At 52.6% G+C, this 26340-nt stretch overlaps 1 protein-coding gene across 5 annotated transcripts; it reads left to right on the forward strand.

The window, feature by feature from the left end:
* The first annotated feature begins 6 nt into the window (after positions 1 to 6).
* Positions 7 to 24589, forward strand: HPS4 (HPS4 biogenesis of lysosomal organelles complex 3 subunit 2). Of its 5 annotated transcripts, none has more exons than XM_006213555.4 (14): positions 7 to 85; positions 1581 to 2110; positions 4279 to 4369; positions 5818 to 5961; positions 9621 to 9728; positions 10124 to 10240; positions 11682 to 11776; positions 13667 to 13739; positions 15128 to 15164; positions 15829 to 15925; positions 16533 to 17466; positions 21700 to 21838; positions 22323 to 22431; positions 24291 to 24589. In XM_006213555.4, exons 2-14 carry the CDS (start codon positions 2070 to 2072, stop codon positions 24460 to 24462), a joined length of 2157 nt encoding a protein of 718 aa, XP_006213617.2. In that variant the 5' UTR covers positions 7 to 85; positions 1581 to 2069; the 3' UTR covers positions 24463 to 24589. The 5 variants fall into 5 exon arrangements, with proteins under 5 accessions (XP_006213617.2, XP_072809301.1, XP_072809300.1 ...); XM_072953199.1 differs by having other exon boundaries at positions 17 to 40; XM_072953197.1 differs by having other exon boundaries at positions 34 to 89.
* Positions 24590 to 26340: the final 1751 nt, after the last annotated feature.

Genomic DNA, 26340 nt, shown 5'->3' on the forward strand with positions numbered 1-26340 from the left:
TCATCGGCCCGCGCCAGCTCTGCGGGAACTTTAGGGGGAGGTAGGCGCAGGTGGCGCGTGACCATGGGGCCTCTCCGCCGCGCGCGTAGGTACCGGGCGGGAGTCCCTGGGACCTCTGGGTCCGGAGCCCCGAACCCCGATCCTCGGGTTGCCTGGCTACTCTAGCGGGTGGGCGGCGCCCGGCGGTGCGGGGACACCAAAGGGCGGGACCCCGGCCGAGAGCGTATTTTGGCGGCCCCACCGCGCTGTGACCCGGCCGCGACTGACCCCCGCGCCTTTGCCCACCAATCCCAGCCCCCTGGAGCTGAGGCCAGACGACACTTTCCAGTGCTCTCGGCCGTTACCGATCTCCTCCTGGCGCATCGCAGTCATTAGCGCCCCTTTTTCTTGCTCTGTGGACCCACTGAGGCCACTTCCTACATCATCACTACCACCCCTAGGCCTTTGCCGGCCATGTCTTTGACTCCCCCGGTGGTTACTCAGACTTTCCAGGCCACAGCTTTCTCTGGCCACATCCCATCACCTGCCCTATCCCAAGACCATTACCGGCTTCTGGACCTTTCAGAGATAGGCTAATGGACCTAGGGCCCAAGCCTCTGGGAACAAGGGATGGGGGTTTCAGGCTGCAGTTCTTGGTTCCATGGGCTTAGATGCCGCCTCCGCAAGCATCCAAATAGGCTTCATAGATACCATGAGTATGACCCTGGGGAGGCCCCCGCCCAAGATATCTAGAGCTGAGAAAAGTTAGAGGTTTTACAGGCCATCAGAGATTTGGTGGTGTCCTCTCTGGGGACTTCTCTCTACCAAAGGAGCTTAAAAAAACTCTCTTGTGTTCCCAGCAGGGTGACAGATGGTGAGCAGGCATTTGAAACCATGTCTCTGGGGACATTAAGCTTGAAGAAAGTGACAGTGAGAATACAGTTTTGAAGTGACCAAACGGTTGACTTGTGGAAGGATTAGACCTTGTTATCCAGACCAGTGTTTGGAGGTTACTGGGAGGCCAATTTTAGCTTGGTGGAAGGACAAATTTAACACTGTGAACTGCCTGTCTCTGGAGGGAGGTAAGCCAGAGACAGTCAGGTAGTTTTGGAAGGAGAATACAAGAGGGGAGGATGAGAGGAAGTCATGCCAGCATCCCTTCTGAGTCTGAAATATCACAATACCCCAAGTTGTCTCTTGTGGGAGTTTGAAAGCCACTTGTTAAATTCCCTTTTTGTCTTTTGGAAACTTGCCCAGCTCTGGGATGCTGCATGTTCAGACTGCCTCGGGGCTGTCAAGGTGACAGTTCCTTAATTTGAGTTCCATTATTACTACAGCGCCCGCCTTATTTGTATAGCTAGCAGTCCTTGACACCCAGAGCTTTTTCACACCCGTTACTTACTTTTATCTTCTGTGTGACATCACTGTGTAAGTAACCATGGGACTTAACGCTGAAGTTTTGCGCCCCTCTCTTTTTTATTTTGTAACATGCTTTTCAGCTTTCTGGAAAGCTCTTGTGAAGAATACCATTTGCTTAACCCGGCGGGTCACATGCTCACTCATAAGACTCTGAAATAATCTATTCTTTGTGTTTATTTTAGGATCATAGCACTGATGTTTGAACAGGAAGCTTCAAAACTTTTTAAAAAAAACTTCAGAATGGCTCTGAACCAGACAAGCTAGAAGTCGCTCCAGAGCACCGCCTTCAGCATGCGTTTCCCTGGCCCAGCCTGCCTGGCAAGGGGCTCTTGGAAGGGGTCATTCTGCAGAGGGCCAGCGAGCTGATGCTCACGGAACCTGATTGGTGGATTTGACTTTTCTGATCAAATTCTCTTACTTGATTATATGGTCTCCCAGAGGCCTGAGAGGCGTGTAGGTCTTCACGGGGACCCAAGGGCCTGCAAGGAAGGGAAGTAGCACTTTCGTGCTGAATGAAAACTAAGCAAGTAGCCTTTGGGACTGGAAACACCGACCTCCCACATCTGGATTCCCTGGATTGGGGACGCGGAGGAACTGTCACTGCTGGGGAGAAAGAGGCGAGACTGGAAAAGAAAACCCAAATAAAGAGAATGAGGGCCCCCGGAGAGTAAATGGCCGCCTCCGACTCAACAGAGACGAAGTCAGCCTCCTGGTGAGTAGCAAGCCCTGCAGTGCGGTGGTTCCTGCCAGGCTGCCAGATGGATGCTTCGGGTTAACGGAAAACCCCAGCCAGACTGTCTGGATTTTATTAAGGAGGGGGAAATGCCATTTTCCTCAGTGAATCAAGGGCCATTCCTCTCCAAAGCTGATGGGTTGTAACCTTGGGAGCCGCCTGCGGTGTCTGGATGAGGCCAGCATTGCTGGGAGATGGTGGAAAAGAGCTGGGGCTGGGCCCTGCAGCCGGCCTTGCTAATACCGTGGGCACCGGAGGCTTCACTTCTGAGAGACAAGAAATGGTTTTGGTGCAGAATTTCTCCACGGGAAGAGGTTTGAGGGGCTGGCTCTTGAAGGGTATTACACAACGTCTGCCTGCAGGTCTGTCCCCTCCTCACCCACATGGGGTAAGCCAGTCGTAATTTGGTTCAGCAGATGTAATCGAGCAGCTGAAAGCGAGCGGCATGGTTTCAATAGAACGAGCAGGATTTAGTGACGGATTCTCTGTGTGCAGGTCAGAGTGACACCCCAGTTTTCTTTTGTGTGCCTGGAAGAGTGGGGGTGCTTTCACCCAGAGAACATAAAGAAAGGGGCCCAGCAGTGGGGTTCATTCTTCATTCATTCGTCTATCCATTTACCTAGCCAGGTAGCTTCCAACTTTATTGACATAAAATTGACACACAGCACTGTATAAGCGTAGGGTGTACAACACAATGATGTGACTTACAGAATCATGAAATGCTGACCACAGTAAGTTTAGTGAACATCTGTCATCTCATACAGATACAAAATAAAAGAAGAAAACAGTTTTCCTTGTGATGAGAACTCAGGGTTTACTCTCCTAGCTTGCACTGTAACATATAACAAGGAGCAGTGTTAATTATATTAATCATGTTGACCATTACATCCCTGGTACTTGTTTATCTCGTAACAGGGAAGATTGTGGCTTTTGACTGCCTTCATCCAGTTCCCCCTTCCCCCACCTCCGTCGTCCGGTGAGCACAACTCTGGTCTCTTTTTCTGAGTTTGTTTGTTTGAAGTATAGTCAATCTGTAACACTATGTTAGTTCGGTGCCTAACGTAGTGGCTTGATATTTCTATATGTTACAAAACACTCACCACATGGCAGTGGGGTTTCTGTGTTGGTTATGAAACATTTTTGAGGCTCTGTGATGTGAACTTGCCCTGTAGCCAGTCACACACTGGGTCCTAGGACTCGAGAAAGTGGACTGTGCTGGAACAAAGTTAGTACTTGTCATCGGGAAGATAAGGTGGGAGCCATGGAGGGTGGCAGGGGGAGGGCGTGGATCGGGGAGAAGAGTGCAGGTGCCAGAGTGGTCACATGCTCTGGCCTGACGTGTGTGTGCTCTCAGAGACTGAGAGGTTAAAACCCAGGCCCAGCCTGGGGAGTTTGCTTTGTGGTCTTAAAGAGGTAATTATAGTTATTCTGCTCCCGCAGAGGGAGCAGAGGGTTATGGAAATTGAGAAGAGAGCTTCCTCTGGGGGGAGAAAATCAGAAGTTTGATGAGGGATGGTGTTAAAGGATGGGTGAGGATTTGACAGGCAGGGAGGGGTGTGGTGCCTCTCTGAACCCTCACACGCCCCCATTTTTCCCATTATAGACTCACTATCCTGTGTGGAAGCTGCAGGCTTCCTTCCTGCCTGCCTTTTCTCACCACGGCCCCAGGACTGGCACACGCAGCGCACACCGCAGGCCCTCAGCAAACGTGTCAGATGAACGCATGAGTTCCGGGTGGAGGGCCATTTTCCGGAGGTCTCGTGCCTGGCAGTTGTGGGGGCGCTGACCAAGCCATCCCTAACTTACTGCGTTATCAGGGCCTTAAAAGACACTGCCGGACCACACGGTTCTACAGTTAAGGTTCAGTGTCTCAGATAAGAGGCGTCCTTGTGGGTGCCCCATCTTTCCTTAGCTGTTCCCCTGCTTTTCTTGGGCAGATGGTCTGATGGCTGGATAGAGACATATTTTTAGTTTGACTCAACTGCATGTATGAAACGGTTTTATCTACTTGCAGCCCCTAGGTTCCTTCTTCTGGAGCCACCAAAAGGCTTTCAAACCCCGTGCAGTGCGCCCCTCTCCGGCTGTGTTTTCAAACGCCCTGCTCCCAGGATAGAAGGAAACGTGGCTCCCTTCTTTTCTCTCGCCAGGTGGAGTTACTTTTTCCTTTATGATGGTTCAAAGGTGAAGGGCGAAGGCGACCCGACCAGAGCTGGCATCTGTTACTTTTATCCCTCGCAGGTAAGCCACCACGGCATTTTATTGTTTGATGGGGATCCCACAGCCTCGAAGTGGTGACTTTTCAAAAGGATGGGGTTCACATCTAGAGAGTTTTCTTTGCACAATCCATGCATCTGCCATTTCTACTCTCTTATTCTTAATTGTACTGTGTATTGTTGTCCTGGTGTTGAAATGCCCAGGCAGCCCACCACTTCCGGCCTCCCTAGCTCTCTGTTACCGTCCTGATTTTCTGTCTGCCCCCTATTGAATAAAACCTCTTCTTCAAACATGTACAAAAGTGGAGAGGTGTGCATCCTTAGCCCTCGTGGGCCCATCACCAGCTTCAACAATGATCAGTGCTTGGCCAGCTCTGTATGACCTATCCCAACTTCTCTGCACTGCTTTTTAGTCCCTGGAGTGTTTTGAAGCAAATCCTAGCCATTGTGGCATCTCACCAGTATCAAGTGACATCTCGAACTGCAAAGGCTGTACTTAACATCCCACTCAGCAAAAGTTACAATAATTAGTAACAATAAGTCCTTAATATCATCAGATATGGTCTGTGTTCAAATTTTGCCTTTCTTGTCTTAGATATTACTTAGTCCTTCCTTCCTTCCTTCCCCCTTTGTCTCCCCCCCCCCCCCCCCCCCCGTCAGTATGCAAACAAGGCCCACATACTCCATTTGGTTATTTTGCATTTCAAGTCCTTTTTATTGTGTAACACCGCTCACCCACCCCCACCATGCTCCCCGCCCCCGTGCCATTGAAATTTTGAAGAAACCAGGTCACTCATGCAGATGACATCAGCACGTCCCCAGCTCTGGATCTGGCTAGTCACTTACTCCTGATGGCGTAGGTTACTGTCTTCCCAGCACATTTCCTGTAAACTAGTAGTAGTAAGGTCTAGAGCCTTGATTAGGTTCAAGTTCAGCTCTTCTCGGCCAGAGTTCTTTGTTTTCTGTTGCATCGCATAACGTCTGTCTGCGCCCCAGTTTAGTTAATGTGAAGATTGGGTAGGAGGACTGTGTCTTGGCTCATGTGACTGTGCTCTGCCTTGGATGGTGGGGATTAGTCTCGGCTGCTCTGGCCACTCCACAGGGGATCCACACACACGCCTGTAATCCTCAGAACAACACTGTGGTTCCGGGCAGTCATCTTACGTGTTCACTGTGCGTGTCTGTGACAGTTCAGTCATCCTGGGCAGGCTGCGGTAAACCTTGTCTACAGAGGGCCAGAGGTAATATTTTAGGTTTTTCGAGCCACGTAAGGTCTCTGTCACATATTCTTCTATGTTGTTTTGACAACTCTTAAGAAAATATAAAAAGCATTCTTAGCTGATGGGTTATATAAAAACAGGCAGCAGAGTTGATCTGGCCTCCAGGCTGTAGGCCGCCAGCCCCTGCTCCAAGAGATGCCACCAGGGTTCAGGAGCGTCAGCTTCACACCTGGAATTTGCTCCTTTCCCCTAGACCCTGCTCGACCAACAGGAGTTGCTCTGTGGACAGATCGCCGGGGTCGTCCACTGTATCTCCGACATTTCTGGCTCTCCCCTAACCTTCGTCCGTCTGCGGAAACTTAAGTTCGCCATAAAGGTTGACGGCGATTATCTTTGGGTAAGTTTAACAGGCAGAACTGGTGCCAATGGGGTGGCCTCTACCGAGAGTCATTTGTCTTGGTGACGAGTGTTGTGATGCCGAGGCTTAGAAAGTAATACATGCACAGCTTGATAACCGGAAAACCAAACCTAATCGAAAATGGGCAGAAGATCTAAACAGACATTTCTTCAAAGAAGGCACATAGATGGCCAAGAGGCTCATGAAAAGATGCTCAACATTGCTAATTATCAGAGAAATGCAAATCAAAACTACAATGAGGTATGGTCAGAATGGATATCATTCAAAGGTCCACAAACGATAAATGCTGGAGAGGGTGTGGTGAAAAGGCAACCCTCCTACGCTGCTGGTGGGAATGTAAATTGGTGCAGCCATTATGGAAAACAGTATAGAGATTCCTTAAAAAACTAAAAATAGACTTATATGATCCAGCAGTTCCACTCCTGGGCATATATCCAGAGAAAACTAATTCAAAAAGACACATGCACCCCAATGTTCGTAACAGCACCATTTATGATAGCCAAGACATGGAAGCAGCCTAAGTGTCCATCGACAGATGACTGAGTAAAGATGATGTGGTATATGCACACAATGGAATACTACTCAGCCATAAAAAAGAATGAAATAATGCCATTTGCAGCAGCATGGATGGTCCTAGATATTATCATACTAAGTGAAGTCAGTGAGACAGAGAAAGACAAATATGTGATATCACTTATATATGGGCTCTAAAAAAATGATACAAATGTACTTATTTACAAAACAGAAACAGACCTACAGACATAAAAAACAGTTATGGTTACCAAAGGGAGGGATAAATTAGGAATTTGGGATTAGCAGATACAAACGACTATGTATAAAACAGATAAATAACAAGGACCTACTGCATGGTGCAGGGAACTATTCTCAATATCTTATAATTACCTGTAATGAAAAAGAATATATATGTGTGTAACTGAATCACGGTGCGGGACACCAGAAACTAATACAACACTAAATCAACTACACTTCAGTAAAAAACACCACAAAGAACCATTAAAAAAAAAAATTCCTTGACAGCCAGTGGTACCATATCCTCTAAAGTGCCGTTGTCTCACACCTATACTTATTTTAAACTTAGTCCTGAGCTGAGGGGATGCTTAAGTGTGAGGAAGTATCTTTACCTTTGTAGGTATTATTTCCAACACTTTTATTATGGAAGTTTTCTAACATCCCAGTTGGAAGAACTTTACAGTGAATACTCACAGCCTCCTAGACTCTGCAGTGAACACTGCAGTCTAGTTGTTGGATCAGGCATCTGTCTGTTCACCCCTTATCAATCCAGATTTTATTTTGATGCTTTTCAAAGTCGCACACATGAGTATATGCCTGCCCCGCCCCCGCTACTTCATCATGCGTGACGTGCACTCAAGTTCAGTATTTTTCTCTTTGGAGGTAAAATTTATTTACATATGATGAAATACACAAATCTCAAGGGTACTGTTTGATGCAGCTGGGTAAATGGCGCACCTGGGTAACACCAATCCTGTCCGGATACAGAGCATTCTCATCAGGCTGGGAAGCTCCCTGTGTCCATAATTCTACCCCTCCAATCCCAGGCAACCGCTGCCCTGAATTTGTCCATCACAGGTTGGTTTTGCCTGTTCTCAGGCATCATACGTGTGACATAACACGTGGGGCATCCCTCTGTGCAGGTTTCTGTCCTGCCACCTAACGTGTGTGGGATTCGTCCACGTTGTGACACATACCAGCGATTCATTCCTGTTTATTGTTGAACAGTATTCCATTGTCTGAATGTACCACGGTCTACTTATCCATTCTCCTTCTCTGGAAACATGAACTGTGTCCAGTGTGGGGCGTTTGACAGTAAGGCCCCAGGAACAGTCCTGTACAAGCCTTTTGTGGACACACGTTTTCATTGCTCACGGGTACACATCTAGGCGTGGAATTGGGTCACAGGGTAGGTGTATACTGATTTGATAAGAAACTGCCTGACTTTTCCCCTAAAGTGGTTGTACCATGTTATGTTCCCACCAACAGCGTATGAAAATTCCAGTTACTTCCACATCCTCATCAGCCCTGACTGTTTAATTTTAGCCATTTTGCTGGATGTAAAGTGGTATCTCATGGTGGTTTTAATTTGCATCTCCCCAATGACAAATGATACGAAGGCTTTTTCATATGCTTCATGGCCATTTGTATCTCTTCCTTTGAGAAGTATTTGTTCAAAGCTTTTGCCCATTTTTAAAATTGGGTCTTTTATTTTTTTGTTAAAATTGGGTTGTAGGATACTTTATACATCCCCTGGACGTCAGTTCTGTGTCAGATATAATTTAAAGCTATCTTCTCCCAGTTTTCAGTGTGCCTATTACGTTACTTAATGATGTCTTTTGATGAGCAGAAGTTTTTAATTTTATCTTTTATGGTTATTGCTTTTTGTATCCTGTCTAAACCCACTGCCTACCTCATTGGAGAAGACATTCTCCTAGTGGGTTTTTCTGTAAGTTTCATAGTTTTAGCTGTTGAATTTAGGTCTGTAATCCACCTTGGGTAAATATTTGTGTATGGTGTGACGCAGAGGTCAAAGGTCCTTTTTTTCCTACACGGACATCCAGTTGCTCCAGCACCATCGTTGAAAAACTTTCCTTTTCCTATTGAATTCCTGTGGCTCCTTTGTTGAAGATCAAATGACCATTTAGGGACGGCTCTCTTTCTGGGCTCTTGATTCCCTTTCATTGATCTTTTTGAGGATTCTGTTGCAAGTACTACACTGTCTTGATTCCTGTAGCTTTGTATTAAGTCTTAAAATCCGATGATGGTTCCTTCTCCAAGACGGCTTTTGGATATAACAGGTCCTGTGTATTTCTAGCGTAGAATCCGTTTGTCAGTTTCTAAAGAAATACCGCTGGGTTGATTAGAGTTTCATTCAATCCACAGATGAACTGGGGACAAAGTGAGCAGTGGCTGTGTGCCCGGCCACTGTCCACACCTGGGTTCCATCAGTGAACAAAGCAGACACCCCTGCCTCGGCTGAGTTACGTTCAGAGGACGTTCTTTAATTTGTTTTCTGTCAGGATTTGTTTAAGGTTCTGATGATTCCCTTAGGAAAGGTTCCTACAGGTAGAATTAGCGGAGTCAAAGAATAGGAACTTTTTTCAGGCTCTTTAAACACATGGCCAGAGTCCTTTCTAACTGAGCGAGTGTTTATCTTCTGTGGAACTGAGCACCACACAGCATTCTGGGGTTCGAGAACTGTGTGTGGATTCAGTCCGTTCCCGTTCTCAAAGCACTCCATCCCGCTGGAGAGACCAGATGGCCATTCATGAAACACTGAGTCCAGCATTTGCAATAAAACACAAGTGAAAATTCAGCGTCCAAATAACAGTGCTCACAATACAGGGGACCAGGAAAGAGGTCAGCAGTGTTGGCTGGAGTGATGAGAACAGACGTCCTGGTGTGCCAGAAGCCACTTTGGGCACTGGAGGGTTAGGGGGGCAGATTCAGGCTAGACCACTTGAGCAGGCTCAGAAAGTCTTTGCTTCCCTTGGAGACCAGCCCGGGTGGAGGGTACGGGGCCGCACAGCAGAAGATGGATTCTCGGGCTAGTGAGCCCTGGAGAAGAGGAGCATGCCTGGCCTCCTGGCCTCCCCCCCCTGCAGGTGCTGGGCTGTGCTGTAGAGCTCCCTGATGGCAGCTGCAAGCAGCTCCTGGACCAGCTCATCGGAGTCTTCACTTTTTACAACGGACCTGTTTCTCTGGCTTACGAGGTACGAGGGTGGCGCTGAGGAGTCTCACGGGGAAACCTCTTTAGCGAAACCGGTATTGCCAGAACACAGCCTTTACCCTGGGGCCTGGTGCGCTTTACATAAACACGCTGTGTCCCACGACAAGGTCACAGGCCCTGGGAGCCCCTGTCAGATGCCTTTCTTCCGTGGTGGCCTGATGTGCGTCCCTAGGCCCTCAGCCCCGGGATGGCTGGGAAGGCGCCCTGGCCTGGGGAGGCAGGTTGTCCGGGCAGGAGGTGGGCACCTCGCATGTTCAGAACAGGCTCTCCCTTCCGGCCAGTTTCCTGTGTGGGAACAATTGTGGCGGTAGTTGGAGTCCTTGCCGAAGAGTGTCTCTCAGCATCTCAGAAAGTGACCCCCGGCTGTTTCTGTTTCAGAGTGGCTCCCGGGAGGAACTGAGTGCCGGGTGGGACACCTTCATTGAACAGATTCTGAGCAACACCAGTGACCTGCACAGGATATTCAACTCCCTTTGGAACCTGGACCGAACCAAGGTAACAGGCTCAGGCCCCTGCTCATTGCACGCCCAGAATCAGGCTTCTGGGTGCTTGTCTTTGCCCTTAACTGAGCTCGGTCCCAGTCCGCGCGGTGGGTGAGCCCTGCGCTGCCCTTGCGAGCCGAGTGAGCTTGGAGAGCCGGGCTGCCTCTCAGAACCACACCTTCCTTACCTATAAAATGGTCGCGTAAGACCTGCCTCCCAGAACTGTTTGGATGATGAAATGAGACAGTCCGCTGATGACAGAAAGTAGATGCTCAGGAAAGGGTGTTATCATTTTGCTAATGCCCCAGAAGTGCTGAGCTCAGGCACCTGAGGTCCCCGTCTCCATCTTTTCATTATGTGATTAAATTATTCTCGACGTCAGAAACGCCAGTGCTGACAGTTTACAGCCAGGGCTGCCGTATCCGGGAGCGGGGCTGGGACGTACTTTGTCTCTGGGCTGTTGCTTTTGCCGTCGGCAGGCAGTGGAAAGAGGCTGCCCGCGTAGCCGGTCTGCCTGCTGCTCAGTGGCCTTGATCTTGGTGAGCGTCATGTCCTCACTGTCCGGCAGCCAAAGAGTGGCGAGGCAGTGCCCCTTAAGCCGGGACTCCTGAGCCTCTCGGGTCTCGGGGGCTGGGCCTCGCTGCTGTGGTTGATGGTGTCCCTTTAACAGGGATGTGGCACCGTGACTCTGAGAAATGGGGATGGGTTTTCCTGCTCCTGTGTGGGAGCTTCTTGGAGTCGGCCCCAGAGCTGTTCAGACCAGCTGGGCCGTGAAAGAATTAACCCACTTCGCATGGCATCAGCTCCGGCACGTGGCTCCCTAACACCCGGCTCTCACGGCTCCCGGGTCCTCACAGGTTCTGGCTGCACCACAGGGAGCAGGAAGAGGCGTTGGTTATAGCTGGCCGTTCTTGACCAGGGTCAGATGCTTTTCTGCTCTTAGGAACTTTTTTACAAGGAGTGTGGACCGAGGCAGATCCCCCTGAGGGAAGACGGTGATGTTTTCATTTGATGTATGGAAGTGACAGGCCCTGGCCAGACATCAAGCCAGTGACACAGTGGGGCCTGGGCTTCGAGGGCAGGTGGAGGACAGGGTGGGTGGGTTCACCTCACCCCACGACCTGAATCTGAGGGGCGGGCCCCCCTCCTGCGGCCTCCTGGTCTCAGGGTTGACAGTCCGGGTCTCCATGGCAATCTCCTCTGTCCCCTGTGGATATCTACATGGTGTATTCACTTCACCTTCTGGCTTCCAGAGAGGCCTCCTTGTTCCAAGAACTGGGCATTCTGTGGTGCAGCCATTCTGGGTATGAGGCGGGACACAGACGTTAGTTACCGTGCAGCACGCGCTCCTTCCGGGCTTGGGTCGGGACCTGTCCGCCTGCTCTGCAAAGCCCCTGCCCCTTCTGCCCTTGCTGACTGGGCTGAACCTGTGGCCTGCTTCCTGCCCGGCACAGGTGGAGCCCCTGTTGTTGCTGAAGGCAGCCCTCATTCTGCAGACCTGCCAACGCTCGCGCCACGTTCTAGCTGGCTGCATCCTCTACAAGGGACTGTGAGTACCGCCCGGTCCCTCTCCCCCACCCCACCCCCTGCTGCAGAACCGGCCATCCCGGCCACCTCCACAGCGTGGCTGGGAAGCTCCGCGTGGGGCCAGTTCCGGGTGGGCTTCTTTGGCAGACGTCACGTAGTTTAGCTGTGACTTAGGGTCCCTTCCTGTCTTTGCACAAGAGATTGGAAACAGTTTCGTCTGAAAAAGAGTCAGGAATATAAAAGGCGGTTTTGAAGAGGTCCATGAATTCCTCTGGTGGGGTCTGCCTTCGGACCGTCAGTTCGCACGCCCCGGGCTGCTGGGCGCCAGCACCATCCGTAGAGGAGTGTGGAGGCCCTCCGCCCTGCGGCCCGGCGCCCCAGCGCGCTTGGCGCTGCATGCTGCTGCCCGGGCTCCTGCAGCCTCGCGGCCGGGTCCACCTTGGGCGAGCCTCTGGGATCTCACAGCACCTCTTCACACAGCTGGAGGGCCTCTTGGTGAGCCTGGGTGCCCCAGAGCCACTGCATGCCTCTGCCAGGCCTCATGGCAGCCAGAGGGCTGTTCTCCTGTGCCCAGAGTTCTCCGATGACCAGAGGGATGTGCCCTGGAGAAGTTTTCCAAGCACTCAGTTGGGTGGGGAGGCTCTCGGGCCTGACTGGCTGCTCTTCCTCACAGCCAGGGACCTTGAGCAAGTTGCTGAATCTCCACTCTCTCCCGGGAAGTGGGGATACTTGGTGGAGAAGGAAATGAAATGAGCGACGGAGAAGGACAGGGCACAGTCCTGGCCCCCAGTGGCCCTCAGCCCATGAGCCCCTCGTCCCCTCCCCTGCCTTTCACTCTGATGGCTCTGAATCAGCCTGGGGCGCTGCCAGGCTCACCAGCAACATGGCATCAAAAATGGTTTTTTTCTTCCTGATTTTGCATCTCTTAGTTTGTTTTTTTTTAAATTTTTTTTCTATTGAAGTATAGTTAGTTTACAATGTTGTGTAGTTCTGGTATATCTTAGTTATTTTTAAATTATACACCTAATGCATGAACACGTTCTCAAAAGTAAACCAAGAGGGAAACACACAGCACAGAAGAGTCCCCCTCGCCCCCCCCTCCCTCAGCCGTCCCCACGGGGAGCAGTTTGGGGAGCATCCTTCCTGTGTTCTCTGGGCTTTCACACACCTGCCCAGACAGGCATGTATTGACTGTTTATTTTTGCTCGTTATAAATGGGATCATATGGTCCTCCCCTTAACGTGTAGAGATTTCTCCATCAGTCCATGTCGGTCCACCTTGTTCTTGTAATGGGGTGTGTGTTTTTTGGTGTCACAGCTGTGTCATGATTAATTCACTCTCTTTTTGTAGGCATTTAAATTGCTTACCCCCTTTTTTTTTAACATTTTTTTATTGAGTTATAGTCATTTTACAATGTTGTGTCAAATTCCAGTGTAGAGCAATTTTTCAGTTATACATGAACATACATATATTCATTGTCACATTTTTTTTTTTGCTGTGAGCTACCACAAGATCTTGTATATATTTCCCTGTGCTACACAGTATAAACTTGTTTATCTATTCTGCACATGCCTGTCAGTACCCTTTTTTTTTTTTAATGATTTTTACCATTTTTCCTGTAATGAATATCTTTAAGCACACACCTTGGTACAAGTCGTGTCCAAGGGTTTGGACATTTTAAACATCGCTGGGAACCAGAGAGCCCTCTGTGAGGGCTTTCCACGGCTCAGTCTTCTGCCAGCTATGTCCCCGAGAGCCTGGTCCCCATGGGGTGAGGGCTTTCCACGGCTCAATCTTCTGCCAGCTGTGTCCCCGAGAGCCTGGTCCCCATGGGGTGTTAGTAGCATTTTCGATTCGGAGTCCTGAGTGTGCTGCTTCTCACGGTGTTCCTGTTCCTGTGTCTGACCTCCAGGATCGTTAGCACCCAGCTGCCACCCTCCCTCACGGCCAAGGTCCTGTTCCATCCAGCTGCACCTCGGGACCAGGTATCGTCCAGCCCACCCGCCTGGCTGGGGCACTTCAGCCAGTGGGTCTGTCTGTATCAGGCGAGGCTAATCCCCAGCGCTGGCTGGGTGGGGGTGGCTGCCACCTTGTCCTTCTCAGGACCCCAGGTCCGTCAGTGTGGTTCTCCTCAAGAGTGAGGTCACTGGCAAGGCTGAAAGAAAATGTTTTCTTCTGCCTGGTAGCCTTGGCTAGTTGGTGTGTCAGCAGTCCGAGCGGAGCTGTGAGAATCTGACTTCCCTCAAGGATGGGCCTGATGTCAAGGAGATGTGGGAATTTTCAGGGAAAGACTGTAAGAGATGACTCAGGACAACAGAAACGTTTAAAATGCTTCCATCGTATATTTACTTAGTTGCTTTTATAACGAAGGAAAAGTCACACACGCTCACTGGGAATAAAGCTGCCCACAGCTGGACCGCACGGCCCACAAGGCTGAACGTGCCCACTGCTCGCCCTTTGCAGACTGGTCTGCCAGTTGCTGGTCAGAAGCAGGGAGACAATTAACTCACCTGCACCACTTTAAACTTCCTAAAATTTTAGCCAGCCATTTAAAATGGCCAAAGATGCTCTAATGACAGAAATTGCGTGTCACCCTTTCCAGCAGAAAAATAGAATCTTATATAATGTGGCCTCAAAGTATAAAAAAACGCATAGACTTAAAGGAAAACGGGCCCAGTGTTAACAGTGTTAGCTTGTGGGTGGGGGGAACAATACGTGATTTTTTTGAGAAGAATTTTCATCTCGAGTCAGCTTATGCAAAGAAACAAAGTTGTTTCATAGGAGTGAACGTCATTTTGGTTAGAAGAGTAGTTTTGGTTTTTTTGTTTTGTTTTGGTGGGTCCTTTTGGAACCCTTAGGTGGAGATGACTAGGAAGCCATTTTGAGAAAACTCTGGGGCTCCTCCCCTTGGCTATAAACCGCAGTGGGGGGTGGGGTGGGGCAGGGCACCTGGTTCAGGCTGAACCTGTCACGGCCCCAGGCCCTTCGGGCTTTTGTTACGTGGGACCTGTGTGAGCTCTGCGCCAGGGCTGCAGCAGACGTGGCTGTGTTCTAGGCAGGTTCTCCGAGGTCTAAAACAGAGCGTGGATGCTTGCTGTTAGGCCCAGAGAGGAGAAACAGAAACCAGAACGGAAAGCCTGCTGTGAGCCAGGGCACCCGCAGCCTGTGCGGGCCGAGGCACCCTCGACCCCGCGTCGGCGGTGAGTGGGCAGCTTAGGGGAGCATCTGCTCCATCTGCTCTGCCGTTGGCACATGGCTGGGACAAGCACTCCGGGCCTGGCGACGTTCTCGGAACAGATGGCACCGCACAGTCCTGCTGGTTGGGTCAGGAGAGAATGTGGCACCCAGCACCCTCTTCTGTATTCGTTTTCAGGGACCACCTCCAGGAGGGGACGCCCTGCAGGAAGGTGGTAAGTGGGAAGGACCTTGCTGCATCCTGAGGATGGTGTGTGAGCTGCCTGTCCCTGTTCAAGTCGTGCGAAAGGCCGAGTGGTCCCATGCAGTTATTCTATCGGTTGCTGAGACTGGGAAAGTAGGCCTTCCCAGACAAAGCTACCCGCCAGAATCCTAGTTGTGAAGCTCCTGATTTCAGGCGCACCTTTTAAGTCCCTGTTTTCAGATCCTCCTCAGCTCACCCTTATGGCAGTACTCATTCCAGAAGGTCACCATTGATTAGGACACAGTGAGACCAGTGGCGATTGCTGGCAAGGCCTTTGGCAGCATGTGGAGGTGCCCCGAAGAGGGCTGTTTTGTTTTATTTTGAAGCATAAGTTGGGGCGGATCCCTTTTGTCAGGTGGAAGTGCTTTTTTCCAACGTCTGTCTTCTTTTTAAGTGCCACTCAATTTTCTGCCCCAACTTGTCACCCCGGGAGCCCGGCTGCCCACGCAGGCTTTTGCTCACTAATCACGGAAATTGTAGCCGTTCTGTGGCTTCTGTTCCGGGCTGAGGAACGCAGCGGAGGGCTGCTCTCCCAGCTGGCCTGCGGGCCGGCTGCACCACCCCAGGAGCAGTTACTGCCCCCGGTCTTCTCTGGCCCAGGGGAAAGCCCTGTCCACGCTGCTTTGCAATTCTAGGAGCAGCACTTCCTCCAGATGTCCAAATCAGGCCTGTGTTCGTGACGGAAGAGGAAGCTGTCAGTCTCTATGAGTTCCCCGGGGAGCCTGTGACCAGGTAGGGGAGCTCAGGGGGTTCCCCTCAAACCATGCCTTGGGCTCCCCCTCCTGTGGGTTTATCCAGTGAGCCCCTGGCACGTCCTATCCTTCCATAATTCCATCTTCCCCACACTGTGCCTGGGAAGGGGCAGCTGGGGCTTCAGCATTCAGATAAGAGGCGTCTGGCACAGTGAGGCAAGTGTATGTTTCAGATCCCAGATCTGCTGCTTATCAGCCATGTGACCTTGGCAAGTCCATTCCCTGCCTGAGCTGTAGTTTTTCCCTCTGAAATGGGCCTGGTAAACATCTACTTCATGCGACCATCATGAAAGATGTAAATCGTATATGTGTAGCCCCCAGTATAGGGCCCGACTCAGAGCCGACCTCCAGACGCGGGTGTCTCTGATTCAGGTGGCTCTGCCGCTCCCAGTAGGTGATCCTGGTGTCACTGCATGAGCCCCAAGGATCAGGCAGTGCCTTATGTTTACTCCTGTGGTTTGACCATGACCTCTTAGGCTCTGTGGCCTCAAGCGTCCACTTGACACCAATGGTCATGCGTTTTAGGGAAGCCCTGCTGTAGTCTCCCCTGGGGAAGGGCCCTTCCTCATGCCTGCCTTGTTCGCTAGCACTCCTGCATCTGCAGCCAGACTCCAGGAGCCCTCTGCCCAGCACCCTCCAAAGGGTTGGAGCACACCTGCCCCGAAAGAAAACAACCCTGGGCACACGGAAGCCATGGCCTGGGGGCTGGCGACCACCCCTGAGCCCACGACCCCTAACACAGTTTGGCCAGATGGCAGCGGGGAGAACGGACACTGGTGTGGCCGTGACTGGGAGAGCGTCGGGCCCGCAAAACCACGCCACTCCGCCCGGGGCCGGGGGCCTGGTCTCGGCCGCGCCCTGGTGAAGGAACCTGGTTTGTCCTGGGGGAAGGAGGAACTGGACTTGTCTGAAATCCACATTCCAGAAGCTCAGGAAACGGAAACCTCCTCAGGTTATTCTGCCTTCCCACATGTACGTGCCCCAGAGGGCGCCGGTCCTGGCTGCGAGGAGTCCGGCAGTGACTCTGGCAGCCCCGAGCCCAAGTCACCCAAGGCCCCGCCCGTGGGCACAGCCATCGGTGGCCTCCTCCCTCCCTCTGCTCCTGAGATGCTCATGCAGAATGGAGCCCAAGAATGGCTTGGACACCTCTCTGGTGACAGCAGCCAAGCCCCTGTTCCTGGGGAAGACCACCTCCTTGCAAGGACGAGCGGGCCGCTGCCAGCGTGTTGCTCAGACTCGGGGCAGACAGGGACAGAGCTGCCCGTGGGGGGCCAAGGGGAGGAGCAGCGCGATGACGGGGGTCCTGAGAGCTGCCCAGGCCCCGGCCCTAAATGCGACTCGGGCTCGGCAGACCCTCCTGGCGACGATCTCTCTGCGGACAGAACCGACTCCAGGTCAGCCCCGGCATCCAGCGTGGGCCTCGTGCGGATGAACCTCTACACTCACTGCGTTAAGGGGCTGGTGCTGTCCCTGCTGGCCGAGGAGCCACTGTTGGGAGACGACGCTGCCATCGAGGAAGTGGTGAGTGTGCACAGACCTCCCGCCCCGCGCGCCTCCCCCCGCACCGGCCCGCTCCCGCCTCCTGGGCGCAGGGCAGAGTATCTGGGGCTAGCACAGGGCCAAGTGCAGAGACATCGGCGGTGCTGGTGCTCCTGCCGTTTCCAGCTTCCAGTTTCCCTGAGCCTCCGGGTCTTTATCCGCGGGGTGGGGTGCCGGGCAGTCCCACAGGCGATGACCACACACACGGCCATTACTGTGCCTCCACCACCAGCGGCCTCACTCCCTAGCCTGGCGCCCAGGCCCTGTGTAGCTGGAGACTACACGTGTCACCACCTGGGCTGGGGGTTCTCCACCAGCCCTGACTTCTCCGTCTGAAGCTCCTTCCTAGAAGGCCTGGGATGTCTGAAACGCTACCTGGCTCCAGGAGGGCTCCTCCCCAAACCCCCAGCCCTCCCCTACTTCAGCAGTAGGCTGACCTTCCCCTGGGCCTGACCCATGCTGGAGGGCCTGTTGCCATGGTAGCAGCTTGCTTTGTTTGGCAGGGAGCGAGTGGCATGGACAGTAGGTTGAAACTGAGGCTCGCCTGGTTTTGTTCTTAAATCTATCTTATTCTAAGTGCATCCTGTTAGCATGCAGGGCCTGTGACCCTCCACAGATGAGCGAGTCACCTTGGAGCTCAGTGGAGGAGGGAAGGCGCTGCCCCCGCATGGAGCCTGGGGGCAGCACAGCACCTCCCACACCTGCCGTGTTCCCGTCCCCTGCCTTACCCCCCTCCCCCGCTCCGAGTACCCACTTGCTGGCTTCCCCCTTGCCTTCCCTGTACCTCTGAGTGACAGTCTCCACCTCCTCACTTAACAGCCCAGGGCCCGTGGCTGCAGTTTTGTACCCCCGTCTCCTGGCCAAAGCCGTGGTTTCATGGTCTGTCCTGCTTCGTGCCGAGCTTAGACAGGGCATTTTGAGGACCCAGTGTTTGGATGCAGTAAAGTGGATCCCATCTCTTTTTACCTTTCCTCCAAAAAAAAGAAGAAAAATAGCACAGGCTGCTCTTGGAAAAGGAAGTAAATTAAGATGCATTCTGCATTTGCTGTATGCTGAATACCTCACATCTGCCATTTTAGCCGAGCTCTGGAACAGCTCTGGGGGTAGGCAGGTAAGAAAACCACCTCACTGAGATCAAGACCCAAGGCCTGTGGGCGGTAGAATTCCTGCCTGGTTTTCCGCCCCGTCCCTGCCTCTGTCCCCTGGTGACCTGACCTGGGAGCGACAGGTGGGAAGGTGAAGGAGTAATGCCCTGCCTTCCGTGGCCCCCAGTGCGTGGACGTCACTTGGTGTCATGGCGCATCCCTGTTGTCAGGACAGCGACCTCCCTGGGCCTTCATGGAAGGTCGGGTTTGGGGTTGGGTAGGAAAGAAAACACAGTTTTATGGGAAAAAAATGACTAGTCTTTTGTAAAAAGAGCAGGGCATAACTAACTTTGGTCGGCTTGCTGGTTTGAGAGCCGGGCCGGTTGCTCAGGCCCGGAGGCCGTCTATCTTGTAATTGGGAGAAAGCGTTTCCTGCCTTCAGACCTGCATACAAAACACTTGACCTGATTTCCCTCTAGGCCCTCTGCTGCTGTCTGGAAAAGCCAACCCTGCAGGATGGTAAACAACAGCTCAGACGTGACCATGAACACAGCCCCCCGGAAAGGCCCCTTGATGATGTTCCCCATCGCTGGGGCACCATCCTGTCTTTCAGTGGATGAGCTGCCACTCTTTTTTTTTTTTTTTTAATGTTCGCTGAGGGTGGCGGATGGGGAGCCCTGTGGAAGGCGGTTGGTGGGGTGGGCATCAGTTCAGAGGGAACAGAGCAGGCTCACACCAGGGGGCAGCAGAGAGCCGCCGGTAGTTTCCTGCTCAGAGCCCGAGATAACCATCATCTCACTGACCTTCAGCTACAGTGACGAGATCAATTGTTCATTGCTACAGTAGGACGTTGGGGTGTCTGTGTGCAGGAGACGGAGCCTGAGGTCGGTGGGAGTGTTAGCATAAAATATGAAAAAGCACCCCCCTCCCTTGACATTGGTGCTTCTGAGTAAATGTGTGTTCCTGCATCATTTCTTCTGCATGTTTGCGGACACGCTAACATCTGAGCCACTGGCTTTGCTACAGACTAGAAGGCAGAGGGTCCAGGAACAGCCCCAGCTCCGTGTGTCCTTGCGCTGTTGCAAGGATCACGTATGTGGTCGTATGTCTCAGGGGCTGGCAGACTTTGATGTAAAGGGAACACATAGCAGATATGTTCTGCTTTGTACAGCTATCCAGCTCTGCTGTCGGACAAAAACAACCATAAACAGTATGTACACAGACAGCGTGGCTGTTTTTCGGTCCACTGTTTATGGACACTAAAATTGGAACTTCATATAATTTTCACATGTCATGATATTGTTATTTTTATTTTTTTCCCCTAACCACATAAAAATATAAAAACCATTCTCAGCTCTCAGGCTACCCAAAAACAGTCAATGGACGATTTGGTCCCCGGTCCCCGGTTTGCTGATTCCTGGTACATACAAAAACACTTGGTCACCAGGAGAAAATTATCCACATGTCATCTGATGTAACTTCTTGTGATTAACTGCATTTATGTTTAAATGATTTTATCTTGAGTACAAATTGGGCAGAAAATTCCAGAAGAGGCGCTGGGTGCCTACAGGGAAACGGGTTTTGGCCTGGCTCACTTTCTGTCCCTTTCTTCCTTCCTCTGGGCACCGGCTGGAGGTGGGGAGGGATGGCTGTTCAGATTCCTGAGGTCCAGAAACTTCCACTGAGGCTGGGGTTTGACTTCGTGGTGAATTTCTGCACACACGCACGCCTGCTCACACAGGAGCCTCACCTGCTGACTGTTGGGGAGGCTGTTCAAGAGACCTGAACAGGGGACAGCGTGCCCGTCCCCCTGCCATGCCTCTGCGCACCCTCGACTTAACCCACGTAGCTCGTGAGTGGAAGGTGATGCTTATTACCAGTCACTGCGGGGCTGTTTGCTGAGCATCTCCCAGGGGCCAGGCCCTCCGCGGGGCCCTGGGGTCGCAGGGGTCAGGGCTCAACATAAAAACCTACGGCTTTGAAATATCATTTCTACCACATTCAGATAGAAAAACTAATTTCAGCCCAGAACACTCCCAAAGGTAACACTTAGGCCGCATGGCATTCACCTCCGAACATTCTCTTTGCATCTCTGTACTTTTTAAGGGCCCTTTTTTTTTATGCAGCTGTTGTAAAATAGTCAATCCTGGGACAAGACCTAGTAGTCAGTCCACAGACAAAGGCTTGTTAAAGAGATACCGCTTCTTGATAATGATGATTTCCATATTCGTGACTGTAGAAATGCCTTCCCTCGGGGTAGCACTTTAGAACGCACAAAGGACTTTTATATATGTTATTCATCCACTTGGCAGCCCTGGAGTATTCCTGTTTCGCAGGTGAAGAAAAAAAAAATTAGGCACAGGAAATTCAGTAACTTGCCCCTGGTCACCTGGCTGGGAAGAGGCTGAGCCGGCAGCTGCCCGGGGACAGTGGCCGGCTTGTGGGTGAAGCACCCCAGGAGGCCCTGTGTCAGACTGAGCCCAGACTGCAGCTCTGCCCTAGAGAATCATGTTGCAGGAAAACCGTTAAAGGATGAAGAATGAAGTTCATGCTCTCATTAGGTTACAAAACTAGTATCAGTCATTATTTATGGTTTGGGCCCGTCTTTTGTTTATAAACAAAGAATCATACGAAGTGGGACAGTCCAGTGTTCTCAGCCGTGCCTGCACGTGACGTCCGCTGGGAGGGCTTTGAAAATCCAGGTGTTTGGGCCTCTCCTCCCGGACAGGTGGCCTCGTGGCACAGGTGGATGACCTCTCAGCCCCAGCCCGCTGAGGAGCACTGGGGGGTGGGCCAGCTGTCCTGGGAGACCGCACAGCCGGGTGGGACAGCCTCGGGCAGAAGGAGCTGCCCCAGGTGTTGACAGTGTGTGTCTGGATGTCGAGGTGATGGGCCGTTTGTCCTTGCTTTGTTCTTTTTAAATTTATTTTCCCGCTCCCCTCTATTTTCTGATTTTTCTACAAGTTAAAAAAGCATTAGATGATACGGGCGGGAAGTTAGGACTTCTCTGAAAACAGGTGCAAACGCTGCTTAGCGCTGAAGTCCTCTGCGCTGAGTCAGCCGCACCGCGGTTCGCTGGGGGCCTCCCTAAGTGAGCTCTGCAGCCCGTGCCCCTCTCCTGGCCCCGCAGTACCACGGCAGCCTGGCCTCCCTCAACGGGCTGGAGGTGCACCTGCAGGAGACGCTGCCCCAGGACCAGGCTGCCCCTGCGCCCCCGGGCAGAGCCTACAGCTTCACGCACTACGACCGCATCCAGAACGTGCTGACAGGTAAGCCGCCTGGAGCCTCGGAGCCTTGGCGCCTCGGAGCGGGGCGGGGACAGAAGTCAGCCCAGTGGGGTTAGCACTCTGCCCAGGGTCGCCCCCCTGCAGTCAGGATGCTGTTCCTCCCGTGGAGCCCAGCTCCCACGGAGTCTCGGTTCTCTTGGCAAACACTTCTTTGCTCATTTTTCTTGTTTTGGCCTTTTCTCCAACATTTTGAGAGAAGCACACACATGTTGAAATATCTGCTATCAGGTCTGCCTCGCAGTTTTGATATTTGTGTGCAGAGACCGGTGTCGCTCACGGTCTGGGACAGCATGTGCTCCGTGGCCTGGTGGCAGCTGCAGGGCCGGCACCCGGGCCTCTGTCCCGCGCCGCTGCTGGCACCCACGCTCCTGGCCGGCAGCCTTGATCCATCCCCGCGTCCGGTCCTGGGAGTTGGGGGTGCGGGGAGGAGTCCGCTACTCACCACTTCTGTGTCCTCTTCTGGAAGCCAACCTGCCCCAGGTGGCCACAGCCCAGGACCGCCGCTTCCTCCAGGCCGTCAGTCTGATGCATTCTGACTTCGCCCAGCTGCCCACGCTGTACGAGGTGACCGTCAGGTGAGCGTCCCCTGGGTCACAGCCCTGCACCAGGAGCTGCCTTCCTGGGGTCCTGGGCAGAGCCTTGTTCTTAACTGAAGAGCATTCCAGTGACTGTCCAAGGCCTTTTATCCGCTCCTGTGACCGTCGTCCCCCCGCATGCCTCCCCATGTCACGTCCTCACTGGGTCCCCTCCTGGGGCTCGGCCTGCTTTACACACTCAAGCACAGCAGGGGTGAGACCGCGGGGCCTCCCGCCTCGGAGCTTCCATCCGCCACTGGGCAGGGAGGGCGTCTGTCTCTTCACCATAAATGCTGAAGTCCGGGCGTCATCTTCTAACTGAGCGAGTCCTGCGCGCTCATGATCGAAATACCCAGACTTCTCCCCAGTCTACCAGGTACAACGTCTTCCTCCCCGCATACCACACGCCCCGAAGAGACCCAGACTCAACAGTCTGGTGCACATCGCTCCAGACTTTGGTGGCAGTGGTGGTTTTTCTTTTTTGCATATAAAGGATACATGATTCATTGTTTTTTTGTGTGTTTCTTTTAACGGAGGCACTGGGGACTGAACCCAGGACCTCATGCATGCTGAGCATGCGCTCTACCACTGAGCTGTACCCTCCCCCAGACGATTAGTATTTTGATTTTAATCATTTTAATGGTCTTTCATCTAGAAAACTGGATCATACTAACGCGCTGTTTCGTTAGTTCCCTTTTTTCACTTTGCGGCATGTCTCGAGCAACTTCATGCCAGTAGATCCAGGTCTATTAATCACTATTGTAACCGACAGTATTTAACCAACCGATTTCTACCCTTCTTCTCTACATGATTCTCTTATGAAACCAGTAGCAGAAAACAAGGCAAGCGAGAGGGTCGGAAAGGGGGTGCCTGCTCTGTATATTACTTAGTTAAGTCCTTGGAATGATTTGATCAAATGCATTTTTTATAGACGAGGAAACTGAAGCATAAACAGGATGGACGACTCGTCCCAGGGTCACGTGCCTGTTAAGTATCAGAGTCAGGATTTGAGCCCAGGTGTCTCATCTCTAAAGTTCATGTCCTCTCCACACGTGTCCAGTTCTGGGGGGGGAGGGGCCTAGACTCACACAGACACCCACTGGAGCCTCGGCTGTCATGGTGGCAAGGTCCAAAGGTCTGCCCTGCGCCATCTCCAGCCACTGTTTCTACATCTTTCATAGTAACTGTGTCTCCTGGCTTGAAGGCGGAGCTGCCCCACGCTGGCGGCCTAGCTGTGGGCTGTCCGCAGCTGCAGCCACTGGTTGGGAACTGGTTGTGTTGGGGGCACGTGTGTCTGTTTCATGAGAGATGGAAGTCGGTTAAACGCCAGTGTCTGATCCGCAGCCACCCCGTGGCCCTGCAGTATTTCACATCACTTGGAGCTGAGGGCTTTAGCGTTGGGATACGTATTATTTTAATAGTAATAGAAACAGCAGCTCCTGTTTCTTCACCACTCACCCTGTGCTAAGAAATTTATATATATTTCTACTCGTTTACTCTCTTAAAGAAATCTTAGTGAGGGAATTTTCTCATCATATCTGTTTTACCAATGAGAAAGCTGTGACTCAGGAAGGCTGAGGATCTCAGCCAAGGACACACAGCCAGGAAGTCGCAGGGCTGGGATGGGCATCCAGGTGTGTGTGACTCCAGAGCCACACTCATGGGCACCAGGCCGCAGTGCCCCCTCTCCATGGCGGCAATGACTGGTCCAAGACTCGTCCGGCTGGGCCGAGCCATGGGCCTCCCCCGCAGCCCTTGGGTGCTCTGGGCTGATGACCAGCGCCTCACGGGGTCTCTGAAGCCTGAGATCTGCACAGACAGCATCCATCGGGCTGTTGTCTCCTGTCTTCCTTTGACAGGAACGCCTCCACGGCTGTGTACGCCTGCTGCAACCCCGTCCAGGAGACCTACTTCCAGCAGCTGGCGCCAGTGGCGCGGGGCTCCGGCTTCCCGAGTCCACAGGACAGCGCCTTCGGCCTCCCGGGCAAGGCCAGGCAGAAGCTGCTGAAGCACGGGGTGAACCTGCTTTGAATTGCGCCCGCGGTGGGAAGCTCGTCACCCCAGCAGATGACTGTCAACCAAATCCCAGCAAAGGATGCTCTGCCTTGTTAAGTGGAAAAGTTCCCTTTGATCTTCCCTGGCATATCCCCCTCTTTTAGGAATGTAATATTTGAGTGTGTGTTACTCCCTCTGCAGGTTGGGGTTTGAGGGGGTCGGTCTTCCGGTCTGCAGACCTAGAGCACTTAGCAAAGAACTTGATGACGTGGGTGGCACTGGGGCCAGGGTGGGCGCCTCGGCTCCTCACACTGAAGTGACACAGGGCCACTGAGGTCCCCTGTCACGCTGAGCCTGAGGCACCTGACATTTCTTGCTGCTGTTCCAGCCTCGCCTTGACTGGTACCACACAAATCCAGGCTGATGTTTCCTCCAGAACCTAGTGATCTCTAATCTGGGGTGTCTCTCCTGCCCTGTCTCCAGGGGGCCAGTCTGAGGTGGCCAGGAGATGGATTTGTCAGCAAGCAGACCGGAACTCCCACTGCTCGGAGTGTCTTCAGAGCGGTCCCCTGGGGAGGCCTGGGTGCCTAGTGCAGGGAAGCAGCCAGGGATGCTGAAACCAGATGCCTTGTCTGAATTCTTCTGGAACTATATTCAAAACGAGGGGTCTGCTCTTTGGCTTACCTGCAGTGGGGGCAAATCTCGCTGGCGTGGAAGGATCTTGAGGTCTAGAGGTAACTGAGCGCCCTGGGGTGCCGAGCCCGGAGAACTGGGTGACAGCAGACCAGGCAGTGCTCCTCGGTGGGAAGGGCTGTGATGCTGGCTCCCCCCGAGCAAGCGTCCCAAACAGGAGTGTCCAGAGGGCTCGGTGCTTTTCGACGGTGGCTGCGTGGGAGGGAGCAGCGCTGGTTTGTGTTTCGGGGCTGGGGTAACACGTGGAACATCAGTTCTGTTACATCACCGTCAGACGTTTTATAACGTGATGCAGGTCACAGGATGAAAACATTTACCAAAATCCTCACCGAGTGTTTACTGGAAGCCCCTGAGATGCCGTCTGAAAACTGCGACGTCAGCGAGCCAATATCTCATGTTTATGACAAGGTTGTCTTTTTCTTGAAACAAGTTTCCAAGGGCTAAAGATAAAATAGCCAAAAATGCTACTGAGTTCTGCGTAATAGTAACACCGCAAGTGACAAAGTAAGGGTGAAGCCACGTTCGCACGTACACGTTCCGCGTGGACGCGTTCCTCTGCCTTGCTGACCCAGGCCGGCCGGCGGGGATGGGAACCGTCAGAATGGTCTGTCCGCGAGGGTGACAAGTTGTTCCGGGGGCACCGGCTTCCGCGTGGCTGGCCCAGCACACCGGGCCCCTGTCACCCTTCCTCTGGCCTCTCTGGGCTCCCTCCTGTCACTGGCTGGGCTAAGAGGGTGAGCTTCCCAGCTGGAGGGGGCCACACCCCGGGCTCGGAGAACTGTATGTTGTCCCACTTCTCTGCCAGATTCCCTGAGGGCAGACTCACGAAGAGGACCAGCCCCGCCTCTCAAGGAACCTTCCCACGACGGACAGGACGCGCTCCCTTTCTGTCGCGGGGTATTTTCAAGCAGCCAAACTTTTTTCCCTTTTGCCACTGAAGCCCCAGAACTGTGAGATCTCCAAGTCTCTCGAGTTTGGTGAAACTATGACCTGTTCCTTGCTGACACACTTCCGTCTGCCCCTCGTCCCCCCAGTAGCTCCGCTAACTTCCTGGGCCCAAGGACTCTTCCAAACAAGATCTGCTTCAAAGGAATGTCTCTGGGCTGTGCCGGGGCCCTTTCCTAGATGTGGGGGGGTTGGCAGATCTTAATCCTTTGTTTTGCTTTCAGAAGCCTCTCTCCTCATCTCATTTCCCAGGGCTGCTCTTGAGCCTCAAATGCA

This window comes from Vicugna pacos, chromosome 32 (assembly GCF_048564905.1).
Source record: "Vicugna pacos chromosome 32, VicPac4, whole genome shotgun sequence".
Lineage (NCBI taxonomy): Eukaryota > Metazoa > Chordata > Mammalia > Artiodactyla > Camelidae > Vicugna > Vicugna pacos.